This window comes from Pristis pectinata, chromosome 24, assembly GCF_009764475.1.
Source record: "Pristis pectinata isolate sPriPec2 chromosome 24, sPriPec2.1.pri, whole genome shotgun sequence".
In the NCBI taxonomy this organism is placed as follows: Eukaryota; Metazoa; Chordata; class Chondrichthyes; order Rhinopristiformes; family Pristidae; genus Pristis; species Pristis pectinata.
Genome location: NC_067428.1, coordinates 1,176,792 through 1,202,421, shown reverse-complemented (window position 1 = coordinate 1,202,421; position 25,630 = coordinate 1,176,792). Strand labels below are relative to the sequence as shown.

At 45.9% G+C, this 25,630-nt stretch overlaps 1 protein-coding gene across 5 annotated transcripts in view; it reads right to left on the bottom strand.

The window, feature by feature from the left end:
• The window catches only part of LOC127582637 (cystinosin-like), a 61,944-nt gene that overhangs the window by 13,072 nt on the left and 23,242 nt on the right, over window positions 1-25,630 (bottom strand). For 3 of the 5 annotated variants that reach the window (XM_052038114.1, XM_052038115.1, XM_052038113.1), the window contains 2 exons: window positions 18,429-18,566; window positions 13,020-13,119 (listed from right to left, as the gene is read on the bottom strand). In XM_052038114.1, the coding sequence (XP_051894074.1) occupies window positions 13,020-13,119; window positions 18,429-18,566 (238 nt within the window). Of the gene's footprint in view, window positions 1-13,019; window positions 13,120-18,428; window positions 18,567-19,634; window positions 19,805-25,630 lie in introns of all 5 variants that reach the window. The other 2 variants (XM_052038116.1, XM_052038117.1) reach the window with 2 other exon arrangements.

The following is a 25,630-nucleotide window of genomic DNA, read 5'->3' as shown; positions in this document are numbered from 1 at the left end:
TCAGAGGAAGAACTTTTCCACCCAGAGTGCGTTGGAATCTGGAGTGTACTGCTTGTGTGGGAGGGAGAGGCAGGTACTGTCTCAACATCAAGATGAGCAACTGAATCACCAAGGCACAGAAGGCTGGGGACCAAGTGCTGTTAAATGGGATTGGTACAGATGGTCGGCAGGAGATGGGGGCTGCAGGGCCTGTTTCTGTATAATGTGACTCTCAGTATCGCTCTGTAATCGATTTGCATCACAGCCTGCCTTCCTTCCCAATTTTGTATCATCAGCAAATCTGGCTACAGGATATTTGTTTCCTTCTTCTAAATCATGAATATCCACTGCACACAGCACAGACCCCAGCACTGACCCCTGTGGCAGCCCCACTAGTCACACCTCGCTCAACCTGAAAATGGCTCCTTTATACCTATTGGCTCCAGCCAGTTAGCCAATCCTCTACTCATGTGAATACATCACCTCCAACACCAAGTACTCTTACAAAGTAACTTCTGTGTGGCACCTTGTTGAATACTTTTGAAAACCCACATATACTACGTCTACTGGTCTCCCTCTGTCCACTCTGGCCGACACTTCCTCAAAGAACTCTAATACAATATCATGATTCAATTCTGGCCGTCCTATTATAGGAAGAAAACGGAGGCCTTGGAGAGGGTGCGGAAGAGGCTCTTAGACAGGCACATGAATGTGCAGAGAATGGAGGGAGATGGCATTGTGTAGGCAGAAGGGACTTGTTTAGTTGGGCATTTAATTACTAGTTTAACTAGTTTGGCACAACATGGTGGGCCGAAGGGCCTGTCCCTGTGCTGCACTGTTCTATGTTCTATGATTCTCCCTCCAAGAAGCTGGACTGACCCTGCCTGATCAGATTATGTCTTCCAAAATGTTCTGCTATTTCCTCCTTCATAATTCATCCTTCCAGCAATAGACATTGGACCAACCAGCTGAGAGTTACTGACCCTTTGCCTTTTTGAAGTTACATTTGATTGGTTTCCCAAGGATCTTCTCCAATCCAACTGAAGGTGCCTTTCATCTTTTCTCTATTGAATCCAAATAACCATAACACAATTTTGAAGAGCAAGAAGCTTCCTTTGTGCTGTGGCCAATATTATCCCCACCATAATAAATAAAACACATTATATGGTCAATGTCTCTTTCCTAACTTTGTATCTTGCTATGTGCGAGTTGGCTGTCATGTTTTCTGCTTGACTAGAGTGACTACACTTCAGCATCTTCCACAATCTCCCAGTCACTGAGCATCAGTGGAGGGTCAGGAACACCACTCTAGGCTTTCTGAAAGACAGAATGTGTAGTGGCGCTGGCACGTGGCTCAGTATGGAGGACTGGTTCTATAATGTCTTCCGAGTTGTGCTTCTCAATGCCTGGACTAATATTCAGAGAAATTGGTCCAGCTCCTGTCTCAGACCCTGAGCTGTTCTGTCAGCTTTCCTCCCCAGAGGAACCCGTACCTGAACTGCAATGGCAGCAGGTGAACTGGCAGAACCTGGAACGTCTGAGAAGGTGGGCGCAAACTACCTTCTACTTTCTCCAACAGCAGGCCAGACAGAAAGTTCTGATCAGTTCTCCGTATGAGACAATAAGAAACAGAAGCAGGAGTGCATCATACAGTCCCTGTATGAGCGTTTGTCGGCTCTTGGACTGTACTCACTGGAGTACAGAAGAATGAGAGGGGACCTCATAGCGACATTTAAAATATTGATAGGAAAGGACAGAGTAAATGTGGCTAGGCTGTTTCCCTTGGTGGGTGAGTCCAGGACCAGAGGGCAGAATCTTAGAATTAGAGGGTACAGTTTCAAAACAGAGATGAGGAAAAATTTCTTTAGCCAGAGGGTGGTGAATTTGTGGAACTCCTTGCCACGTACAGCAGTGGAGGCCAGATCAGTGGGGGCGTTCAAGGAGGAGATAGATAGATAGATATCTAAATAGTCAGGATATCAAGGGATATGGGGATAAGGCCGGAAATTGGGATTAGAATAGGTTTTGTTTTCTTCCCCCATTCCCCATTTCTATTTCCCTTTCCTTGGAGCAGACTCGATGGGCCGAATAGCCTGCTTCTGCTCCCTTGTCTTGTGATCTTGTGATCTTATTTATGCTCAATTCCACGTCCACTCGGTCACCTATCCCCATATCCTCCAGAAATCTACCAATCCTAGCCTGGAATAAGAATCCAAGGACCAAGGGAAAGAATTTCAAATACTGACATCCCTGTACAAAGAGATTTCTTCTTGTCTTGGCCCTAAATAAGCCCTTCTCCCGTAACTAGACTCCCCAGCTACAGAAAACAGACAACACATCTCAACAAGACCACCTCTCATTCTCCTAATCTACAGTGTATAAGGGTCAAGCTGACTCATTCTCATACAGGAGCATTCTCAGATTCCGGGAATCAACCCTGTGAATCTGTGCTGCTCCGATTCCAAGGCCAATTGTGTGTAGGGACCAAAATTGCTTGAAAAGTTACCTCATCAAGGCAGGGAACAACCTTAGCAGCTCCCTTCCAATGAAAGCCACCCTTTTGCTACTTAATTACTAACTGTACCTGGATGGTAACTTTGTGCCTCATGAACCTGCACAGCACACTCACAGTACATCAACACCTATTTGCTTTAGAACATAGAACAATTACAGCACAATTCAGACCCTTCGGCCCACAAAGCTGTGCCGAACATGTCCCTACCTTAGAAATTACTAGGCTTACCCACAGCCCTCAATTTTACTCAGCTCCATGCACCTATCTAACAAGTCTCTTGAAAGACCCTATCGTATCCGCCTCCACCACCGTTGCCGGCAGCCCATTCCACACACTCACCACTCTCTGAGTAAAAAACTTACCCCTGACATCTCCTCCGTACCTACTCCCCAGCACCTTAAACCTGTGTCCTCTTGTGGCCACCAATTCAGCCCTGGAGAAAAGCCTCTGACTATCTACCCTATCAATGCCTCTCATCATCTTATACGCCTCAGTCAGGTCCCCCCTCATCCTCCGTCACTCCAAGGAGAAAAGGCCAAGTTCCCTCAACCTGCTTTCATAAGGCATGCTCCGCATTCCAGGCAGCATCCTTGTAAATCTCCTCTGCACCCTCTCTATGGCTTCCACATCCTTCCTGTAGTGAGGTGACCAGAACTGAGCACAATACTCCAAGTGGGGTCTGACCAGGGACCTATATAGCTGCAACAATACCTCTTGGCTCCTAAATTCAATTCCCCGATTGATGAAGGACAATATACCATATGCCTTCTTAACCACAGAGTCAACCTGCGCAGCCACTTTGAGTGTCCTATGGACTCGGACCCCAAGATCTCTCTAATCCTCCTCACTGCCAAGAGTCCTACCATTAGTACTATATTCCGCCAACATACTTGACCTACCAAAATGAACCACTTCACACTTATCTGAGTTGAACTGCATCTGCCACTTCTCAGCCCAACTCTGCATCCTATCTATGTCCCTCTGCAACCTCTGACAGCCCTCCAAACTACCCACACCACCCCCAACCTTCGTGTCATCCGCAAACTTACTAACCCACCCCTCCACTTCCTCATAGTAAGGGTCCCAGTACAGATCCCTGAGGTCACCGACCTCCATGCAGAATACGACCCTTCAACAACCACTCTTTGCCTTCTGTGGGCAGCCAGTTCTGGATCCACACTGCAACGTCTCCTCACCTTCTCCATAAGCCTCGTAATTTAAAACCATTGTTCTCCTTTACCAAGGTACATAGCCTTGTTTTCCCCACATAGTGCTCTACCTGCCACCATCCAGCCCACCCCACCCCACTGGCCCATATGGACTTATTTATCTTTCTCAGGTCCTCCTTAGCCTCCTTCACTCCAAGGAAAACAAACCCAGCCTAACCAGTCTCTCCTCATAACTGAAATGTCCCATCCCAGGCAACATCCTGGTGAATCTCCTCTGCATCCCCCTATGTACTCACGTCCTTCCCATAACGTGGTGACGCACACTGCACATAAAGTTCCAGCAGTGGGTGAACCAATGCTTTACCAAGTTGTACCAAGACCTCCCTCACCTTATACTCTGTGCCCTGGCTAATGAAGGCAGGCACCCGGAATGCTTCTTCACCACCCTATCTAGCTGTGCTGCAAACATGACTCATACACACAAGGTCCCTTCATTCCACGTCCGATCCTCATTAGACCTCCCAAACTGCATCACTCCACATGTATCAGGATTTAAAGTCCACTTGCCATTGCTCTGCCCAACTTACCAGATGATCAATATCATTCCATAGCCCAAGACCACCACCAAATTTCCTGTCACCTGCAAACTTACTAATCACACCCCCTACAGCCCTAGAATGAACAGAAGTCCCAGCACTGATCTCTGTGGTACACTGCAGGTCACAAGGTACCATCATGGAGTTCCAACAATGCCCTTCTTGTATCTTTGTTCATCTCTGTCTACTTACAGCTCCTCCACAATCACAGCCGCTCCACCATCTCGTCTCCTTCGCACTCCCCGATCTCCACCTATCAGAGATATTCCCTTTCTTTTCTCTGTCCTGCCCACTTCCCTGCCACTTAAAACGTTTGATTCCTAACTTTCCTAATTCTGATGATCAATTATTGGGATTGGATAGGCTGGGCCTATTTTTCCTGGAGCACAGAAGGCTGAGAGGTGGTAGGGGCATAGGTTTATAGCGAGAGGGAGGAGGGTTAAAGGGCATCTGAGGGGTACATTTTTCTCACAAAGAGTAGTTGGTATCTGGAGTCAGCTGCTGGAGGAGGTGGTGGAGGTGGGAGCAGGAACAACAGTAAAGAGATATCTGGACAGGTCCTTGAATGAGCAGGGCACAGAGGGATATGGAACTGATGCAGGCAAGTGGGATTAGCAGAGCCACAGTGGGCCAAAGGACCTATTTCTATGCTGTACAACTCTATAACTCTGACCTGAAATGTTAATTCTGTTTCTTTTCCACAGATGCTGTCCGTCCACCATTTGCTGTTCTTATCTTAGAAATATTTTCATGCCCAGTTTCAGGGATGTGCAGGCTTAGTTTGAGCAATGGCAGCTGTAAAATGTTTGATTCGATCAGTTTCCCTCTTTACTATACAGGGGGCAGGTATGGACAAATTTTCATCAAGGATTTCAACAAGAGTCTGGAGAAACCGGGGTTGGCTTTCCTACACCAGAGAAGATTAATGTAAAATTTGATCATGTTCAAAACCTTGAAGAGGTTTGGTAACAAAATGAGGAGAATGGTGAATAATCAAAGGACACAGATGTAAGTGATCAGGGGTGGAGAACAAGCTTTTCTACAAAAAAATCTCTCAATGATTTGGAAGGCATTGGCTGAAAAGGTTTGGAACAAGATTCAAAATTAACTTTCATTAAATTTTAATGAGGTTTTGTTTCGGCAGGCTTCGGGACCGAAACAGCTAAGTTTTTTTTATTATAATTCTCATCGGGGATAGTGGGGCAGGACTGCGCAGGCTCGTGACGTCAGCAGGTAACGCGCGGGCAGTTTAAAAAGCAAACCGCCATATCCAGCGGGCAGCGTCGGAGCGGGCGGCTGAGTGAGAGGGAGCAGAGTGTTCTGGGCTTTGGCTCAAGGGGCTTCGGTGTAAAGTGGCCAGGAAAGGTAGGTGACTTGAGGAAAGGAAGGGGTATGAGTGTGGTTTCCTGTACTCGGTGTCAGATGCAGGAGTTCCCAGAGTCTCCCTGCCTCCCGGACGGCCACATCTGCACCCGGTGTGTCGAGCTGCAGCTCCTGAGGGACCGTGTTAGCGAACTGCAGATGCAGCTCGATGACCTTCGTCTGGTCAGGGAGAATGAGGAGTTATAGGCAGGTGGTCACACCGGGGCCACGGGAATCAGGCAAGTGGGTCACAGTCAGGAGGAGGAAGGGGAAGAGTCAGGTACCAGAGAGTACCCCTGTGGCTGTACCCCTTGACAATAAGTACTCCTGCTTGAGTACTGTTGGGGGAGACAGCCTACCTGGGGGAAGCAACAGTGGCAGTTTCTCTGGCACAGAGTCCGGCCCTGTGGCTCAGAAGAGTCGGGAAGGAGAGAGGGCACTAGTGATAGGGGACACTATAGTTAGGGGTGCAGACAGGCGATTCTGTGGACGCAGGAAGAAAACTTGGATGGTAGTTTGCCTCCCAGGTGCCGGGGTCCAGGATGTTTCAGATCGCGTCCAAGATATCCTGCAGAGAGAGGGAGAACAGCCAGAGGTCGTGGTACATATTGGTACCAAGGACATAGGTAGGGAAAGGAATGAGGTCCTGAAAAAAAGACAATAGGGAGTTAGGAAGGAAGTTGAGAAGCAGGACTTCAAAGGTAGTAATTTCAGGATTACTGCCTGTGCCGAGTGACAGTGAGTATAGGAATAGAATGAGGTGGAGGGTTAACGCGTGGCTGAGGGATTAGAGTAAGGAGCAGGGATTCAGATTTCTGGATCATTGGGGCCTCTTTTGGGGCAGGTATGACCTGTACAAGGAGGACAGGTTGCACTTGAATCCCACAGGGACCAATATCCTGGCGGGGAGGTTTGCTAAGGCTACTGGGGGGAGTTTAAACTAGAACTGTTGGGGAGTGGGATCCGAACTGGAGAGACTGGGGCAGAGGTGCTTGGCTCTCAAATAGAGAAAGCGAGTGGTAGATACGAGAGGGAGGATAGACAGGTGATAGGGAAGGGACGTGCTCAGACCGGTTTGAGATGTGTGATGGCCATTACAGAGACTTGGATGGCTCAGGGACTGGAATGGTTCCTTCAACTGCTGGGTTTTAGATGTTTCAGAAAGGACAGGGAGGGAGGCAAGAGAGGTGGGGAGTGGCACTGTTGATCAGAGATAGTGTCACAGTTGCAGAAAAGGTGGACGTCATGGAGGGACTGTCTACGGAGTCTCTGTGGGTGGAGGTTAGGAACAGGCAGGGGTCGATAACTTTACTGGGTGTTTATTATAGGTCGCCCAATAGTAACAGGGATATCGAGGAGCAGGTAGGGAAGCAGATCCTAGAAAGGTGTGAGAATAACAGAGTTGTTCAGATGGGAGATTTTAATTTCCCAAACATCGACTGGCATCTCCAGACAGTGAGTGGTGTAGATGGGGTGGAGTTTGTTAAGTGTGTTCAGGAAGGATTCTTGACACAATATGTAGATAGACCTACAAGAGGAGAGGCTGTGCTTGATTTAGTATTGGGAAATGAACCTGGTCAGGTGTCAGATCTCTCAGTAGCAGAGCATTTTGAGGATAGTGATCATAATTCCATCTCCTTTACGATAGCACTGGAAAGAGATAGGAACAGACGGACCAGAAAGGTGTTTACTTGGAGTAAAGGGAATTATGAGGCTCTTAGGCAGGAAATTGGAAGATTAAATTGGGAACAGATGTTCCCAGGGAAAAGTACGGAAGAAATGTGGCAAATATTCAGGGGATATTTGTGTGGAGTTCTGCACAGGCATGTTCCGATGAGACGGGAGTCATGAGAGGATACAGGAACCGTGCTGTACAAAGGCTATAATAAATCTAGTCAAAAGGTAAAGAAAAGCTTACAAAAGGTACAGAGAGCTAGGTAATGTTAGAGATCTGGAAGAGTATAAGGCTAACAGAAAGGAGCTTAAGAAGGAAATTAGGAGAGCCAGAAGGGGACATGAGAAGGCCTTGGTGGGCAGGATTAAGGAAAACCCCAAGGCATTCTACGTGAAGAGCAAGAGGATAAGATGCGAAAGAACAGGGCCTATCAAGTGCAGCAGTGGGAAAGTGTGTATGGATCTGGAAGAAATAGCAGAGGTACTTAATGAATACTTTACATCAGTATTCACTACAGAAAAAGATCTCGGGGATTGTAGTGAGGACTTGCAGCAGGCTGAAAAGCTTGAGCATGCATATATTAAGAAAGAGGAGGTGCTGGAACTTTTGGAAAGCATCAAGTTGGATAAGTCGCCGGGAATGGATAAGATGTACCCCAGGCTGCTGTGGGAGGCGAGGGAGGAGATTGTGGAACCTCTGGCGATGATCTTTGCATCATCAATGGAGAAGGAAGAGGTTCCAGAGGATTGGAGGGTTGTGGATGTTGTTCCCTTATTCAAGAAAGGGAGTAGAGCTATCCCAGGAAATTATAGACCAATGAGTCTTACCTCAGTGGTTGGTAAACTGATGGAGAAGATCCTGAGAGGCAGGATTTATGAACATTTGGAGAGGTATAATATGATTAGGAATAGTCAGCATGGCTTTGTCAAGGGCAGGTCTTGCCTTATGAGCCTGATTGAATTTTTTGAGGATGTGACTAAACACATCGATGAAGGGAGAGCAGTGGATGTAGTGTATATGGATTTCAGCAAGGCATTTGATAAGGTACCTCTTGCAAGGCTTATTGAGAAAGTAAGGAGGCATGGGATCCAAGGGGGCATTGCAAAGTGGATCCAGAACTGGCTGGCCCACAGAAGTCAAAGAGTGGTTGTTGAAGGGTCGTATTCTGCATGGAGGGCGGTGACCAGTGGTGTACCTCAGGGATCTGTTCTGGGACCCTTACTCTTTGTGATTTTTATAAATGACCTGGATGAGAAAGTGGAGGGATGGGTTATTAAGTGTGCTGATGACACTAAGGTTGGATGTGTAGTGGATAGTACAGAGGGCTGTCAGAGGTTACAGCGGGACATAGATAGGATGCAAAGTTGGGCTGAGAAGTGGCAGATGCAGTTCAACCCAGACAAGTGTGAAGTGGTTCATTTTGGTAGGTCAAATATGATGGCAGAATATAGTATTAATGGTAGGACTCTTGGCAGTGTGGAGGATCAGAGGGATCTTGGGGTCTGAGTCCATAGGACGCTCAAAGCGGCTGCGCAGGTTGACTCTGTAGTTAAGAAGGCATATGGTGTATTGTCCTTCATCAATCGCGGAACTGAATTTAGGAGCCGAGAGGTATTGTTGCAGCTATATAGGACGCTGATCAGACCCCACTTGGAGTACTGTGCTCAGTTCTGGTCACCTCACTACAGGAAGGATGTGGAAGCCATAGAAAGGGTGCAGAATGCTGCCTGAATTGGGGAGCATGCCTTATGAAAGCAGGTTGAGGGAACTTGGCCTTTTCTCCTTGGAGCAACGGAGGATGAGGGGGGACCTGATAGAGGCATATAAGATGATGAGAGGCATTGATCGGGTAGACAGTCAGAGGCTTTTCCCCAGGGCTGAAATGGTTACCACAAGAGGACACAGGTTTAAGGTGCTGGGGAGCAGGTATAGAGGAGATGTCAGGGGTAAGTTTTTTACTCAGTGGTGAGTGTGTGGAATGGGCTGCTGGCAACGGTGGTGGAGGCGGATATGATAGGGTCTTTTAAGAGACTTTTGGATAGGTACATGGAGCTGAGAAAAATACAGGGCTATAGGTAAGCCTAGTAATTTCTAAAGTAGGGACATGTTCGGCACAGCTTTGCGGGCCAAAGGGCCTGAATTGTGCTGTAGGTTTTTTATGTTTCTATGTTTCAGTCTGTTAAATACTTGTAGGAAACAGACGCCAGGGCTGCAGGACAAGTAGGGCGGTAGGACTAACTGGATGGCTTTTTCAAAGAGCTGGCACAATAAGCTGAATTTTTTGGGTTGTACGATTTGAACATAGAACATTACAGCACAGTACAAGTCCTTCGGCCCACGATGTTGTGCTGACATTTTATCCTGCTCTAATAACTATCTATCCCTTCCCTCCCCCTCCCATTTCTCTATCATTCATGTGTCTATCTAAGAGTCTCTTAAATATCCCTAATGTATCTGCCCCCACAACATCTGCTGGCAGTGCGTTCCACACACCCACCACTCTCTGTGTACAAAACTTACCCCTGACATCCCCCTTATACCTTCCGCCAATCACCTTAAAATTATGCCCCCTCGTGTTATCCATTTTCGCCCTGGGAAAAAGTCTCAGACTGTCCACTAGATTAATGCTTCTTATCATCTTGTACACCTCTGTCAAGTCACCTCTCATCCTTCTCCTCTCCGAAGAGAAAAGCCCTAGCTCACTCAACCTATCCTCATAAGACATGCTCTCCAATCCAGGTAGCATCTTGGTAAATCTCCTCTGCACCCTCTCAAAAGCTTCCACATCCTTCCTAGAAATGAGGCAACCAGAACTGAACACAATAAGATAAAAGATTTCTTTATTAGTCACATGTACATCGAAACACACAGTGAAATGCATATTTTGCGTAGAATGTTCTGGCGGCAGCCCGCAAGTGTCGCCACGCTTCCAGCACCAATATAGCATGCCCATAACTTCCTAACCCGTACGTCTTTGGAATGTGGGAGGAAACCGGAGCACCCAGAGGAAACCCATGCAGACATGGGGGGAACATACAAACTCCTTACAGACAGCAGCTGGAATTGAACCCGGGTCGCTGGCGCTGTAATAGTGTTACGCTAACCACTACACTACCGGGCCTGTAATATGTGGTCTACCAGTGTTCCAAAGAGCTGCAACATCACCTCATGGCTCTTGAACTCAATACCCTGACTAATGAAGGCCAACACACCATATGCCTTCTTAACAACCCCATCGACCTGCGTGGCAACCTTGAGGGATCTATGGACGTGGACCCCAAGATCCCGCTATTCGTCCACATTGCTAAGAACCCTGCCATTAACCTTGTATTCTGCCTTCAAATTCAATCTTCCAAAGTGTATCACTTAACACTAATCCGAGCTGAACTCCATCTGCCACTTCTCAGCCCAGCTCTGCATTCTAACAATGTCCTGTTGTAATCTACAGCAACCTTCTACATTATCCACAACACGACCAACCTTTGTATCATCAGAAAACTTGCTAACCCACCCTTCCACATCCTCATCCAAGTCATTTATAAGAATCACAAAGAGCAGGGGTGCCAGAACAGATCCCTGCAAAACACCACTGGTCACCGACCTCCAGGCAGAATACCCTCCATCTACCAACACCCTCTGTCTTCTATAGGCAAGCCAATTCTGAATCCACACAGCCAGGTTTCCCTGGATCCCACGCCTCCTGACTTTCTGAATGAGCCTTCCATGAGGAACCATATCAAATGCCTTACTAAAATCCATGTACACCACATCCACTGCTCTACCTTCATCAATGTGCTTTGTCACATCCTCAAAGAATGTGGAGGAGCAGAGGGATCTGGGGGTCCATATCCACAGATCACTGAAAGTTGCCTCACAGGTGGATAGGGTAGTTAAGAAAGCTTATGGGGTGTTAGCTTTCATAAGTCGTGGGATCGAGTTTAAGAGCAGCGAGGTAATGATGCAGGTCTATAAAACTCTGGTTAGACCACGCTTAGAGTACTGTGTCCAGTTCTGGTCACCTCATTATAGGAAGGATGTGGAAGCGTTGGAAAGGGTGCAGAGGAGATTTACCAGGATGCTGCCTGGTTTAGAGAGTATGCATTATGAGGAGAGACTAAGGGAGCTAGAGCTTTACTCTTTGGAGAGGAGGAGGATGAGGGAGACATTATAGAGGTATACAAAATATTAAGAGGAGTGGACAGCCAGCGCCTCTTTCCCAGGGCACCAATGCTCAATACAAGAGGGCATGGCTTTAAAGTAATGGGTGGGAAGTTCAAGGGAGATATCAGAGGAAGGTTTTTTACCCAGGGAGTGGTTGAGGCATGGAATGCGCTGCCTGGGGTGGTGGTGGAGGCAGGCACATTGGTCAAATTCAAGAGATTGCTAGATAAGCGTATGGAGGAATTTAAAATAGAGGGATATGTGGGGAAAGGTGTTAGATAGTATTAGGAGAGATTTAAAGGTTGGCACAACATTTTTGGCCGAAGGGCCTCTATGTTCTAAGTCAATCAGGCTCGTGAGGCACAACCTGCCCCTCACAAAGCTATGCTGACTGTCCCTAATCAGCCTATGCTTCTCTAAATGCCCATAAGTCCTGTCTCTAAGAATCTTCTCCAGTAATTTGCCCAACACTGAAGGAAGACTCACTGGTCTGTAATTCCCAGGGTTATCCCTACTCCCTTTCTTAAACAAAGGAATTACATTTGCCATCCTCCAATCATCTGGCACTACTCCTGTCGCCAGTGAGGACGTAAAGATCATCACCAAAGGCACAGCAATCTCTTCCCTCGCTTCCCATAATAACCTTGGATATATCCCATCCAGCCCCGGTAACTTATCTATCCTAATGTTTTTCAAAAGTTCCAGCACATCCTCTTTCCTCATGTCAATATGCCCTAGCGTATCAGCCTGTTGTACGCCATCCTCACAAACGTAAAGGTCTCTCTCACTGGTGGATACTGAAGCAAGGTATTCATTGAGGACCTCCCCTACCTCTTCCAACTCCAGGCACATGTTTCCTCTTTTATCCCTGATCAGTTGTACCCTCACTCTAGTCATCCTCTTATTCTTCACATATCTGTAGAACGCCTTGGGGTTTTTCTTAATCCTACTCGCCAAGGCCTTCCCATGCCCACTTCTAGCTCTCCTAAGTCCATTTTAACCTCCCTCCTGGCTACCTTGTAACTCTCCAGAGCCTTGTCTGATCCATGCTTTCTAAACCTTGGGTAAGCATCTTTCTTCCTTTTGACAAGATATTCTTCTTCTCATCAACCACGGTCCCTTCATTCTACCATCTTTACCCTGCCTCAATGGGACAAACCTATCCAGAACCTCCCTAAACAACCTCCACATTTCCATTGTGCACTTCCCCAAGAACATCTGTTCCCAATTTACGCTCCCAAGCTTCTGCCTAATGGCATCATAACTCCCCCTCCCCTAGTTAAATACTTTCCCATATCATCTGCTTCTATCCCTCTCCAAGGCTATGGTAAAGGTTAAGGAGTTATGATCACTGTCTGATGATGTAATGGGCTAGGAATTGCTCCCTGACATTTTTAAACCAGTGTTAACGTTTATCGTTAGGATGAAGTAATGTTCCCTTACACGACATAACTGCGTCCTTTACAGCTTCCCAAAGGATTTAGTTAGAAAAACTTGCAAGTTTTCAGCACTCGGGAAGAAAGAAAATGAATATTACAGTAGTATGTGGAATTGAATATTACCTTAATATCAGGAATCCAGAAGAGACCGACATTAAACATTCCATATGCAATATGACCAGTCAGATTCAGCGCCAGAAAATCAAAATTCAGTCCAACCACACTGAGACAGAGAAGAAACACATCATGCAGTAGCACCACGCTGAGTATAAACCCATTTGCTTACAGGACAGATCTCAAGGAGTAAACAGGATTTAAAGCACATTAAACTCTACAATTTTTTAAAAATTTTATTTACAGTGTGGTAACAGGCCCTTCCGGCCAATGAGTCCGCGCTGCCCATTTTAAGCCCAAATTAACCTACCCATACGTCTTTGCAATGTGGGAGGAAACTGGAGCACCCGGAGGAAACCCATGCAGACACGGGAGAACGTACAAACTCCTTACAGACAGCGACGGGAATCGAACCCTGATTACTGGCGCTGTAATAGCGTCGTGCTAACCGCTACGCTACCGTGCTGCCCCTTCCCAAGTCAGAGTTATACAGCACAGAAACAAGCCCTTCAGCCCACCATATCCATGGCAACTATCCATACTAATCCCTTTACCAGCATTTAGTCTATAGCCTTCTATACCTTGGTGATTCTAAGTGCTTGTCATAGAGTAATACAGCACGGAAACAGGCCCTTCAGCCCAACTGGTCCATGCCAACTAAGATACCCATCCAAACTAGTCCCATTTGCCAGCATTTGGTCCATAACCTTCTAAACTTTTCCAATCCATGTACCTGTCCAACTGTCTTTTAAAAGTTGTTACAGTACCTGCCTCATCTACTTCCTCTGGCAACTCATTCCATGTACATACTACCCTTTATGCAAAAAAAGTTGCCCTCAAGTTCCTATTAAATCTTTCCCCTCTTACCTTAAACCCAGGCCCTCTGGTTCTTGATTCCCCAACCCTGGAGAAAAAAGATGGAGAGTGCATTCACTGTGTCAACGGCCCTCATGATTTTATACACCCCTATAAGATCTCTCAGTCTTCTATACTCTAAGGAATAAAGTCCTAACCTGTCCAACCTCTCCCTATAACTCAGTCCCTCAAGTCCTGGCAGCATCCTTGTAAATCTTTTCTGTACTCTTTCCAGTTTAATAACACCTTTCCTATAACAGGATGACTAAAATTGAACACAATACTCCAAGTGCAGCCTCACCACCATCCTGTACAACTGCACCATGACCTCCCAACTTTTAAGTTCAATGTCCTGACTGAAGGCGGCCAGAATTTCAAAAACCACTTTCACCACCCTGTCTACCTGTAACTCCACTTTCAGGGAACCATGTACTGGAACTCCAAGGTCCCTCTGTTCTACAACACTCCCCAGGGCCCTACCGTTCACTGTGAAAGTCCTACCCTCATTTGTCTTCCCAAAATGCAACACCTCGCACTTATCCGAATTAAACTCCATTTGTCATTCCTCGGCCCACTTACCCAGCTGATCAAGATCCCCCTGTAATTTTTGACAACCTCCTTCATTGTCCGCTATACCACCTATTTTAGTGTCATCTGCAAATTTACTAACCATGCCTTGTACATTCTTATCCGAATTGTTTATATAGACGAGTACAACGGGCCCAGCACTGAGCCCTGAGGCACACCACTAGTCACAGGCCTCCAGTCCAAGAAACAAGCTTCCACCATCACCCTCTGCTTTCTCCCGTCAAGCCAATTGTGTATCCAGTGGTGTTTGTCTGGATACTACTTAAATGTTGTGACAGCATCTGCCTCCACCGCCCCCCTCAGGCAGTGTGAGACAGATTGCAATCATCCTATGGGTGAAAAAGAGTTTTAAACCCTTTACCCAAAACCTATGCCCGCTAATTTTTGACTCTTCTGCGACTGGGGAGAAGTTTCCTACTATCTGCCCACAGAATTGTTTGTTGTTCTGTCAGATCCCCCCCAAGTTCCTCTGCTCCAAGGAAAACAAACCCAGCCTATTCAGCCTCTCCTCATAAATGAAACATTCCATCATGGGCAGCATCCTGTGCAGTCTCTCCAGGTCCCTCCCCAACAACACCAGAAAACTTCCCCTGACGTTGGACCCGTGCAACCCGTCCAGCTTCAACAGGTCCCACCTTCCCCAGAAACAGTGATCCAGGAACCTGAAGGTCTCCCTCTCTCCTATACCATACCTTTACCTGGCCTATCCTCTGATTCCTATACTGACCAGAATGTGGCACTGGAATAACCCAGAGAATGAAACCTTAGGGGTCTCTAAATTCAGGCTGCACTACAAGAACCCCTTCCCATACCCGAGATGTCCAAAATCAGGAAGCATTGGTTTAAGGCGAGGGGTAGGCAGTTTAGAGGGGATACAAGGGAAGAATTTTTTCATGCAGAGAGTGGCTGGAATTCGGAATACACTGCCTGAGGGGTTGGTGAAGGCAGAGACTTCACGCCATTATTATCTAGACTCGCACTTCTATCACTGGTGCATAGAAGGTGTTGGTAAATGGGATTAGCAGAGAATGGTTGGTAAGGACACAGTGGGCTGCAGGGTCTTTTTCTGTGCTGGATGCCTGCAGTGATTATTCCTTCTCCTGCAGAAACTCCAGGCAAAGCTCAATACTGCTATTTTGGTTATTAATGATCAACAACTGAGCAGGTACTGAGGCAACAGAGTTGACCCACCTCTTCTAAAACCCAACAGGATTAAAGAGAATCCCAAGGTATTCTATACATACTTCAAGCAAGAGGATAACTGGGAGTGGGTACAGCCACTCATATAAAGGAGGGAACATGTGCTTGGAGGCAGAGGATGTGGGTGAGGTCCTAAATGAGTACTTTGTGTCAGTATTTACCAAGGTGAAAGACATGGAGGATGGTGAGATCAGTGTGGAATACGCTAGGGCACGTTGAGATAAAGAAAGAGGTTAGTGTTGGGTCTCTTACGGAACATTAAGGTGGATAAGTCCCCAGGGCCTTATGGGATATACCCCAGATTATTGAGAGAGGCAAAGAGATTGCTGGAGCCTCGACCAAGATCTTTGTGTCCTCTCTAGCCACAGGCAAGGTCCTGGAGGACTGGTGAGTAGCTAATGTTGTTCAGTTGTTAAAGAAGGGAAATAGGGATAATCCTGGAAATTATAGACTGGTGAGTCTCATGTCGGTGGTAGGGAAACAATTGGAGAGGATTCTTAGGGATAGGGTTTATGAACATTTGGCCTAATTAGGGACAGTCAGCATGGCTTTCTGCAGGGCAGGCCATGTCTTACTAACTTGATTGAGTTTTTCGAGGAGGTGACGAAGGTGCTCGATGAAGGTAGAACTGTGGATGTCGTCCACGTGGATCTTAATAAGACGTATGGCGAGGTTCCTCATGGGAGTCTCATCCAGAAGATTAAGATGCACAGGATCCATGGCGAGTTGTCCATTTGGATTTAGAATTGGCTTGCCCATAGAAGACAGAGGGTAATAGTCAATGGGACTTATTCTGGCTGGAGGTCTATGACTAGTGGTTTTCCACAGGGATCCGTACTGGGATCTCTGCGGTTTATGATATATATAAATGACCTAGATGGAAACATGGATGGGTGGGTTAGTAATTTGGCAGACGATTGGTGTTGTGGACAGTGTAGAAGATTGCCAAAAGATACAGTGGGATATAGATCAGTTGCAGATATGGGCAGAAAAATGGAAGATGGAGTTTAATCTGGCCAAGTGTGAGGTGCTGCGCTTTGGGAGATCAAATGCGAAGTGACAGGACACAGTTAATGGTAGAACCCTTAACAGTGCTGATATACAGAAGGATCTTGGGGTCCAAGTCCATAGCTCTCTGAAAGTGGCTGCACAGGTTGATGGGGTGGTAAAGAAGGCATTTGGCATGCTTGCCTTTATTAGTCAAGGCACTGAGCTCAAGAGTCAGAAAGTTATGTTGCAGCTTTATAAAACTCTGGTAAAGCTGCATCTGGAGCATTGCATCCAATTCTGGTCGTCCCATTAGAGGAAGGATGTGGAGACTGTGGACAGGGTGCAGAAGAGGTTCACCAGATGCTGCCTGGATTAGAGGGCAGGTACTATAAGGAAAGGTTGGTTAAAGTTGGATTGTTTTCTCTGGAGCGGCGGAGGCTGAGGGGAGACCTTACAGAAGTTTATAAGATTATGAAAGGCATAGATAGAGTAGACAACCGGTATCTTTTTTCCCCCAGAGTTGAAATGTCTAATACTAGAGGGTGAGAAGGGTTAAGTTCAAAGGAGATGTGCGGGACAAGTTTTTTTTTTACACAGAGAGTGGTGGGTGCCTGGAATGTGCTGCCAGGGGTGGTGGTAGAGGCAAATACGATAGAGGCGTTTCCGAAGCTCAGACAGGCACATGAATGTGCAGAGAATGGAGGGATATGGACATTGTGTAGGCAGAAGGGATTTAGTTTAGTTAGGCTTTAAGTAGTAGTTTAATCAGTTTGGCACAACATTGTGGGCCAAAGGGCTTGTTCCTGTGCTGTACTGTTCTACGATCACTATCTAGAAGCCAGATGTGTGATAGAATAATAGGAAAAAAGACAGCCTCGTTCTACCATTCAATGTGATCACTGACCACCCATTTCAGGGGCCCTGTTCCGGCCTTCTCCCCATATCCCATGGCCACTTTAGAATGGAGAAATATATACAACTCCTTTGTGAATACATTTCATAAGTTGGTCTGTGCTGGCTTCTGTGGTAGAGAAATACACAGGCTCCGCACTGTCTGGGTGAAGACATTGCCCCTGATATCTGTTCTAAACGGCACACCCTGTATCCTGAGGCTGTGATCCCTGGCTCTGGACTCCTCTGCCCTTGGGATCCTCCCAAATCTAATCTATCTGGTTCTGTTAGAATTTTATTGTGAGATCTATGTGATGGTGTACACTTTACTTGCCCATATAAGTCAGGCTTCGACAACTCTCAACAAGCTTCACACTATCCAGCCCACTGGATGGTGACTCCACCCACGACCATGAACATATAATCCCTGCATCACTGGCACACCAGTGGCTGTAGAGCATGCTATCTACAAGATGCATTGCTGCAACTTACCAAGGCTTCATCATCCAAGGCTACTCCAAAAGCTATGATGTCCACTACCTAGGACAAGCCACCCCCTGCAGACTTCCTCCAAATCACACATTGCCCTGGCCTGGGACGAGTACTTGAATTTGCTACTCAAGACAACTCGTGGATTATCGTCACAGTTACTGTACGATCAGGAAGGTGGTTCATCACTATCTTATGAGCAATTAGGGATTGGCAGTAAATTCTGCCCTGGCTAAAGAAGTGCACCTCCCACATATGGAAGACAGTCGCTGGATAGTCCCTCAATTTCCAATAGCAGGAACCGACTATCTTTCAGAATTCAGCAACTGTTTAAATTCCTCGAAACACACAAGACTTGGGGTGCAATGAAAGGATATTCAAAAGTTGCCAGCGTGCAAGTCTCACCTCTTACGTCTCCAATTTTCTATCACTTGAGGGTAGAACGAGATAGACCAGGCCAAGAAGTAAATCCAGCCAATCACTTGACTCAGGATGTTCACAGCACTGCTCTGCAGTACCAGAAAATGAATTCTTGCCAGATTTCTGCAAAAACAATTTTATAGTTAAACAAGTTAAATTCAGCACAGATAAACAACAAGGACGTATAACACGTAACAGCATAAATGTTCAGTGGAAAACATTAGTAAGGATGATGAAAAGCTTGGTAAGAGGGATGGGCTTTTGAGGAGGATTTTCATGGAAAAGGAAACAGAGGGGTTTAGGGAGGGAATTCCAAGGTTATGGCCTAAACATAGTTGCCAACTCTGGGGCAAAATAAGGAACCTGAACAGTAAATCACAGAGAACAGGAATAGCCCTTTGGCCCAACTCGTCCGTGTTGAGCAAGTTGCCTAACTTAGCCAGTCCCATCTGCCTGTGTTTGGCCCGTATCCCTCTAAACCTTTCCTGTCCATGTACCCGTCCAAATGTCTTTTAATTGTCATAACTGTATCCGCCTCTACCACTTCCTCTGGCAGCTCGTTCCATACACCCACCACTTTCTAAGTGAGAAAAAGTTGCCCCTCAGGTCCCTCTTAAATCTTTAAACATCAGCCCTGTCACTTTGGACTCCCCTACCCTGGGGAAAAGACTTTGGCTGTTCACCTTATCTATAACTCATGATTTTATAGACCTCTATAAGGCCCCTCAGCCTCCCACGCTCCACGGAAAAAAGTCCTAGCTTTTCCAGCCTCTCCTTCTAACCCAAGCCCTCCAGTCCCAGAAACATTCTCCTAGATGTTTTTTGCACTGTCTCCAGTTTAATGACATCCTCCTTATAGCAGGGTGACCAGAACTGTACCCAGGGCTGCAAATGTGACTTACCAATGTCTTGTACAGGTGTAACATGCCATCCCAACACCTTGGCTGATGAAGGCCAGTGTGTCAAACACAACCTTCACTACCTGTATCATCACTTTTAAGTAAATACCTGTACCCAAGGTCTCTTCTACAACACTTCAAAGGGCCCTGCCATTTTCTCCAGTGTCAGAGAAACTGGGAAATTAAAAGTAACTATTCAAAGAAATTTGGCTACAGCTTTGGCCCTTAGCTCTGGAATTCGTTCCATAAACCCTCTGCCTCCCTCTCCTGTTACACGCTCCTTTAAACCTACCTCCAGGGATTGCCTTTGGATCCCTGTCCTAATGTCCATCTACATGGCCCAGTGTCAGATTCAGAGATCATGCTCCAGAGAAGCACCTGGGACGTTTCACTATGGAATGCAAACTGCTGTTGTTCCAAAGACAATAAGGATTAAATGAAGCACAAGGATAAAACCATCAGCTGAAATAAACCATAAGGGCTACATGTTATTCCCTGGGCTCACTGTGAACATATCCATGCAGGATGAAAATCCTCAACATCACAAGAAATGCTCAGCTTTGATTTCTGGTCATCAGGATGAAATCTCCCATGATTAATACCATCCATTTTACAGACCTCCCCTTGTAAAAGTTTCTTTCTCCACCCAATAGAGCCAATTCACCAGTTATGTTACACCAATCCATGCTTGTGTTTTAACCAAGTCTCTTGATTTATTAGAGTCATGGACTGATAGAGTCCCATTTGTCTGCGTTTGGCAAAATGGGACTCTAAACCTTTTCCATCCATGTACCTCTCCAAATGTCTTTTAAACACTGTAATTGTACCTGCTACAGCTTCCTCTGGCAGCCCGTTCCATATACCCACCACCTTCTGTGTGGAAAAGGTTGGCCCTCAGGTCCCCTTTCAATCTTTCCCCTTTAAATCTTTCCCCTCTCGCCTTAATTCTACATACTTTAGCATTAGGCTGTGTTCAGTAAGTGGAAGGCCTTCAAAGGCGAAATTTTGAGAGTGCAGAGTTTGCAAGTTCCTGCCAGGATTAAAGACAAAATTAACAGGCATGGGGAACCTTGGTTTTCAAGGGATATTGGCGATCTGGTTAAGAAAAAGAGAGAGGTGTATAGCAGGTATAGGCAACTAGGAACAAATGAGGTACTTGAAGAGTATAGAAAATGTAAGAAAATACTGAAAAAGGAAATCAGGAAGGCAAAAAGAAGAGTTTGCTTTGGCAGATAATGTGAAGGTAAACCCGAAGGGTTTCTACAAGTATATTAAGAGGACAGTAAGGGACAAAATTGCTCCCCTAGAAGATAGATCAGAGTGGTCGTCTATGTGTGGAGCCTCAGGAGATGGGAGAGATCTTAAACAGTTTTTTTGCATCAGTACTTACTCAGGAAACTGGCATAGTGGACATGGAAGGAAGGGAAACAAGCAGTAGTGTCATGGAACATATAGAGATTAAAGAGGAGGAGGTGCTTGCTGCTTTACAGCGAATAAAGGTAGATAAATCCCCCGGGCCTGACATGATATTTCCTCGGACCTTGAGAGAGACTAGTGTAGAAATTGCAGGGGCCCTGGCAGATATATTTAAAATGTCCTTAGCCATGGGTGTGGTGCCAGAGGACTGGAGGGTAGCTCATGTTGTTCCGTTGTTTAAAGAGGGCGCTAAATCAGGTAATTACAGGCCGGTGAGCCTGACATCAGTAGTAAGTAAATTATTGAGGGTGTTCTGAGAGATTGGATATACAAGTATTTGGACAGCCAAGGGCTGAAGAAGGATAGCCAGCATGGCTTTGTGCGTGGTAGATCGTGTCTAACGAATCTTGTAGAGTTTCTCGAGGAGGTTACCAAGAAATTAGATGAAGGCAAGGCTGTGGATGTTGTCTACATGGACTTTTGTAAGGCCATTGACAAGGTCCCACATGGGAGGTTAGTTCAGAAGGTTCAGACACTAGGTATCCATGGAGAGGTTGTAAACTGGATTCAAAATTGGCTGTGTGGGAGAAGACAGAGAGTGGTAGTGGATGGTTGTTTCTCAGCCTGTGACTAGTGGTGTGCCTCAGGGATCTGTGCTGGGTCCATTGTTGTTTGTTGTCTATATCAATGATCTAGATGATAATGGGGTAAATTGGATCAGCAAGTTTGCTGATGACCCTAAGATTGGAGGCGTAGTGGACAGCGAGGAAGGCTTTCAAAGCTTGCAGAGGGATCTGAACCAAATGGAAAAATGGGCCAGAAAATGGCAGATGGAATTTAATGCAGACAAGTGTGAGGTGTTGCATTTTGGAAGGACAAATCAAGGTAGGACGTACACAGTAAATGGTAGGGCACTGAGGAGTGCGGAGGAACAAAGGGATCTGGGAGGTCAGGTACATAATTCCCTGAAAGTGGCGTCGCAGGTAGACAGGGTTGTAAAGAAGGCTTTTGGCATCCTGGTATTCATAAATCAAAGTACTGAGTATAGGAGTTGGGATGTTATGGTGAGGTTGTATAAGTCATTGGTGAGGCCAAATTTGGAGTATTGTGTGCAGTTCTGGTCACCTAACTATAGGAAAGATATCAGTAAGATTGAAAGAGTGCAGAGGAGATTTACTAGAATGTTGCCGGGTCTTCGGGAGTTGAGTTACAGGGTGAGATTGAACAGGTGAGGACTTTATTCCTTGGAGCGCAGAAGTATGAGGGGAGATTTGATAGACGTTTACAAAATTATGAGGGATATAGACAGAGTAAATGCGAGTTGGCTCTTTCCACCTAGATTAGGAGAGATAAGTATGAGAGGACATGGCTTTAGGGTGAAAGGGGAAGGTTTAGGAGGAACGTTAGGGGGAACTTCTTCACTCAGAGTGGTGGGATTGTGGAATGAGCTGCCATCTGATGTAGTAAATTTGGGCTCACTCTTAAGTTTTAACAATAAATTGGATAGATACATGGACGGGAGAGGTCTGGAGGGTTATGGACTGGGTGCAGGTCAATGGGACTAGCAGAATAAAGTTTCAGCACAGACTAGAAGGGCCAAATGGCCTGTTTTCTGTGCTGTAGTGTTCTGTGGTTCTATGGTTCTAGACTCTGCCACTCTGGGGAAAAGAACTTTGACCATCCGCCTTACCCATGCCCCTCATGATTTTTAAAACCTCTATAAGGTCACCCCTCAGTGTCCTACACTCCAGGGAAAACAGTCCCAGCCTTTCCAACCCCTCATAGCTCAAATCCTTCAGCCCTGGTAACATCCTGGCGAATATTTTCTGCACCCTCTCTAGTTTAATGACATCTTTCCTATCGCTGGGCAACAAAAACTGAGCACAATACTCCGTGCAGTCTCACCAGTGACTTGTACAATCAATGCCCTGACTGACAAAGGCCAGTATATCAAACATCATCTTCACCATCCTGTCTACCTGTGTCGCCGCATGATGTACCTGTACCCCTAGGTCTCGCTGTTCTACAAGTTCTGTACTCCTCACAGGAATCCTTCCAATACCAAGCTCCCTTACCCAGACTGTTAATATCCTTTTGCCTTCTGTTTCACACATATTAGTAATAGAGTTATACAGCATGGAAACAGGCCCTTCGGCCCTACTTGCCCATGCTGACCAAGTTGCCTAACTGAGTTAGTCCCATCTGCCTGCATTTGGCCCAGATCCCTCTAAACCTTTCCTAACCATGTACCAAATATCTTTTAGTTGTCATAATTGTACCTGTCTCTAACACATCCTCTGGCAGCTCATTAAATGTACACATCACCCTCTGTGTGGAAAAAGTTGTCCCTCAGGTCCCTTTTAGATCTTGCCCTCTCACTTTAAACCCTGACCGATGAAAGCAAGCATGCTAAATGCCGTTTCTGGATGCATAATGGCTTGGTATGGCAACTGCTCTGCTCATGATGGCAAGAAACTGCAGAGAGCTGTGGACACAGCTCAGCCCATCATGGAGACCAGCCTCACCTCCATGGATTCTGTCTACACTTCTCGCTGCCTCGGTAAAGCAGCCAACATAATCAAAGACCCCACCCACCCCGGACATTCTCTCTTCAACCCTCTCCCATTGGGCAGAAGATACAAAAGCCTGAAAGCACGTACCACCAGGCTCAAGGACAGCTTCTATCTCACTATTAAACGGCTCCCTAGTACGATAAGATGGACTCTTGACTTCACAATCTGCCTCGTTATGACCTTGTACCTTATAGTCTACTTGCACTGCACTTTCTCTGTAGAACCACAGAACACTTCAGCACAGAAAACAGGCCATTTGCCCCTTCTAGTCTGTGCCGAAACTTTATTCCACTAGTCCCATTGACCTGCACCCAGTCCATAACCCTCCAGACCTCTCCCATCCATGTATCTATCCAATTTATTCTTAAAACTTAAGAGTGAGCCCGCATTTACCATGTCAGATGGCAGCTCGTTCCACACTCCCACCACTCTCTGAGTGAAGAAGATCCCCCTAATGTTCCCCCTAAACCTTTCCCCTTTCACCCTAAAGCCATGTCCTCTCGTAGTTATCTCTCCTAATCTAGGTGGAAAGATCCTACTCACATTTACTCTGTCTATACCCCTCATAATTTTGTAAACCTCTATCAAATCTCCCCTCATTCTTTTGTGCTCCAAGGAATAAAGTCCTTGGACTTAGCTGTGACACTTTACTCTGTGTTCTGTATTGTTTTACCTTGTGCTGCCTCACTGCACTGTGTAAGGAATTGATCTGTATGGACAGTATGCAAGACAAGTTTTTCACTGTACCTTGGTATAAGTGAGAATAATAAACCAATTCCAATTTCACTACCCAGTCTACCTTTGTTGCCATTTTCAAGGAACTATGTACCTGTATCCTCAGGTCTCACTGTTCTACCACACTCCCCAGGGCCCTGCCATTTACTGTGCAAGTCCTGCCCTGGTTTGTCTTACCAAAGTGCAACAACTCATATTTATCCGAATTAAACTCCACCTGCCATTGCTCAGCCAACTGGCCAGTTGATCAAGACCCTGTTGTTATCTTAGATAACCTCTTCACTGTTCACTTTGCCACCAACTTCAGTATCATCTGCAAACTTACTAACCATGCCAACTACATTCTCATTAATATAAGTGACGAATAGCAGTGGACCCAGCAACGCTCCCTTTGGTACGCTGCTTGTCACAGGCCTCCAGTCTGAAAAACAACTCTCTACCACCACCCTCTGTCTCCTATAAGCAGAAGCAGGCAGCTGGAGGATGCTCTTTGTATTAAATTATCCAGCTTGTATCTTAACTTTCAGAATGAGCTGCCTTCCTCTGACAATTATCCACTTTTCTTCCTTCTGTTCATTCATTACACGTTTTCACTGCTTAGGACTGAAAGTAGAACACACATCAATTCAATGTTACAACTTCTCACTTTCTATCTCCCCACATTTCCTTTGTTTACTAACGTACAGGCTCTCTTCCTCTAAATGATGCTGTCTGCACCTGAACTCCTGACTCATCCTAACCTCAAATCCCAAACCAGCAAACCTTCAATAGATGAATCACCCTGCACATATTAATCTTATGTCCAATATTTCCATTTCTCAGAACCTCCACTGGCACATAACTTTCGTTGTCAGATCTCCAAAGCGTGGACTACAGCACATCTACAAACATCTGCACTCACATTATACAGGCTTAAATTTAAAGGAAATACATTAATCTACAGGCATCTGAGTTTTGCTGCTCTTTTTCAGATGGTGGTCGGGGACAAAAAGCAGGGGAACTAACAAAGTGGAAGCAGTCACTGATTAGAGATACTTTTTACATTAAAAAATTATAATACAGCTGACCCTCATGTTACAGGTGGGGGAGGTTTTGCGTTCCTAGAAAACGGTCTGTATTGTGATTTTTTGTAATGTGAAACCATGTCACCTGCATATACGTCAAGAAATGCAAGTTGAAAAAAAATGAATTGTGTTTATTTACTTATTCCCCCCCCCTACCCCACCCCCTCCGCCCCCAGAGATTTTGTAAGAGCAAATTTTTATTCCATATCCCTGAATTTTTGGTAGTGGTTTGCGAATTCTGTAAAGAAGAATTTCAATTACTCGAACTACAGGCGCTGCCTGCATTTTGCAAGTTCAGGCCTGTGGGTCTGATAGAGAGACGGGCACTGACATCTTCGGATGTCCTACAGCACAGAAAGAGGCAAATCCATCCACTGTGCCCACGCTTGATCTTTGAAGTAATAAAATCCCCTGCTCTTTCTCTATAATCCTGAACATTTTCCCTTTCATGTTGATCCACACACAAAAAAAATAGTTTTCAAAAAAGAGCTACAGTAATT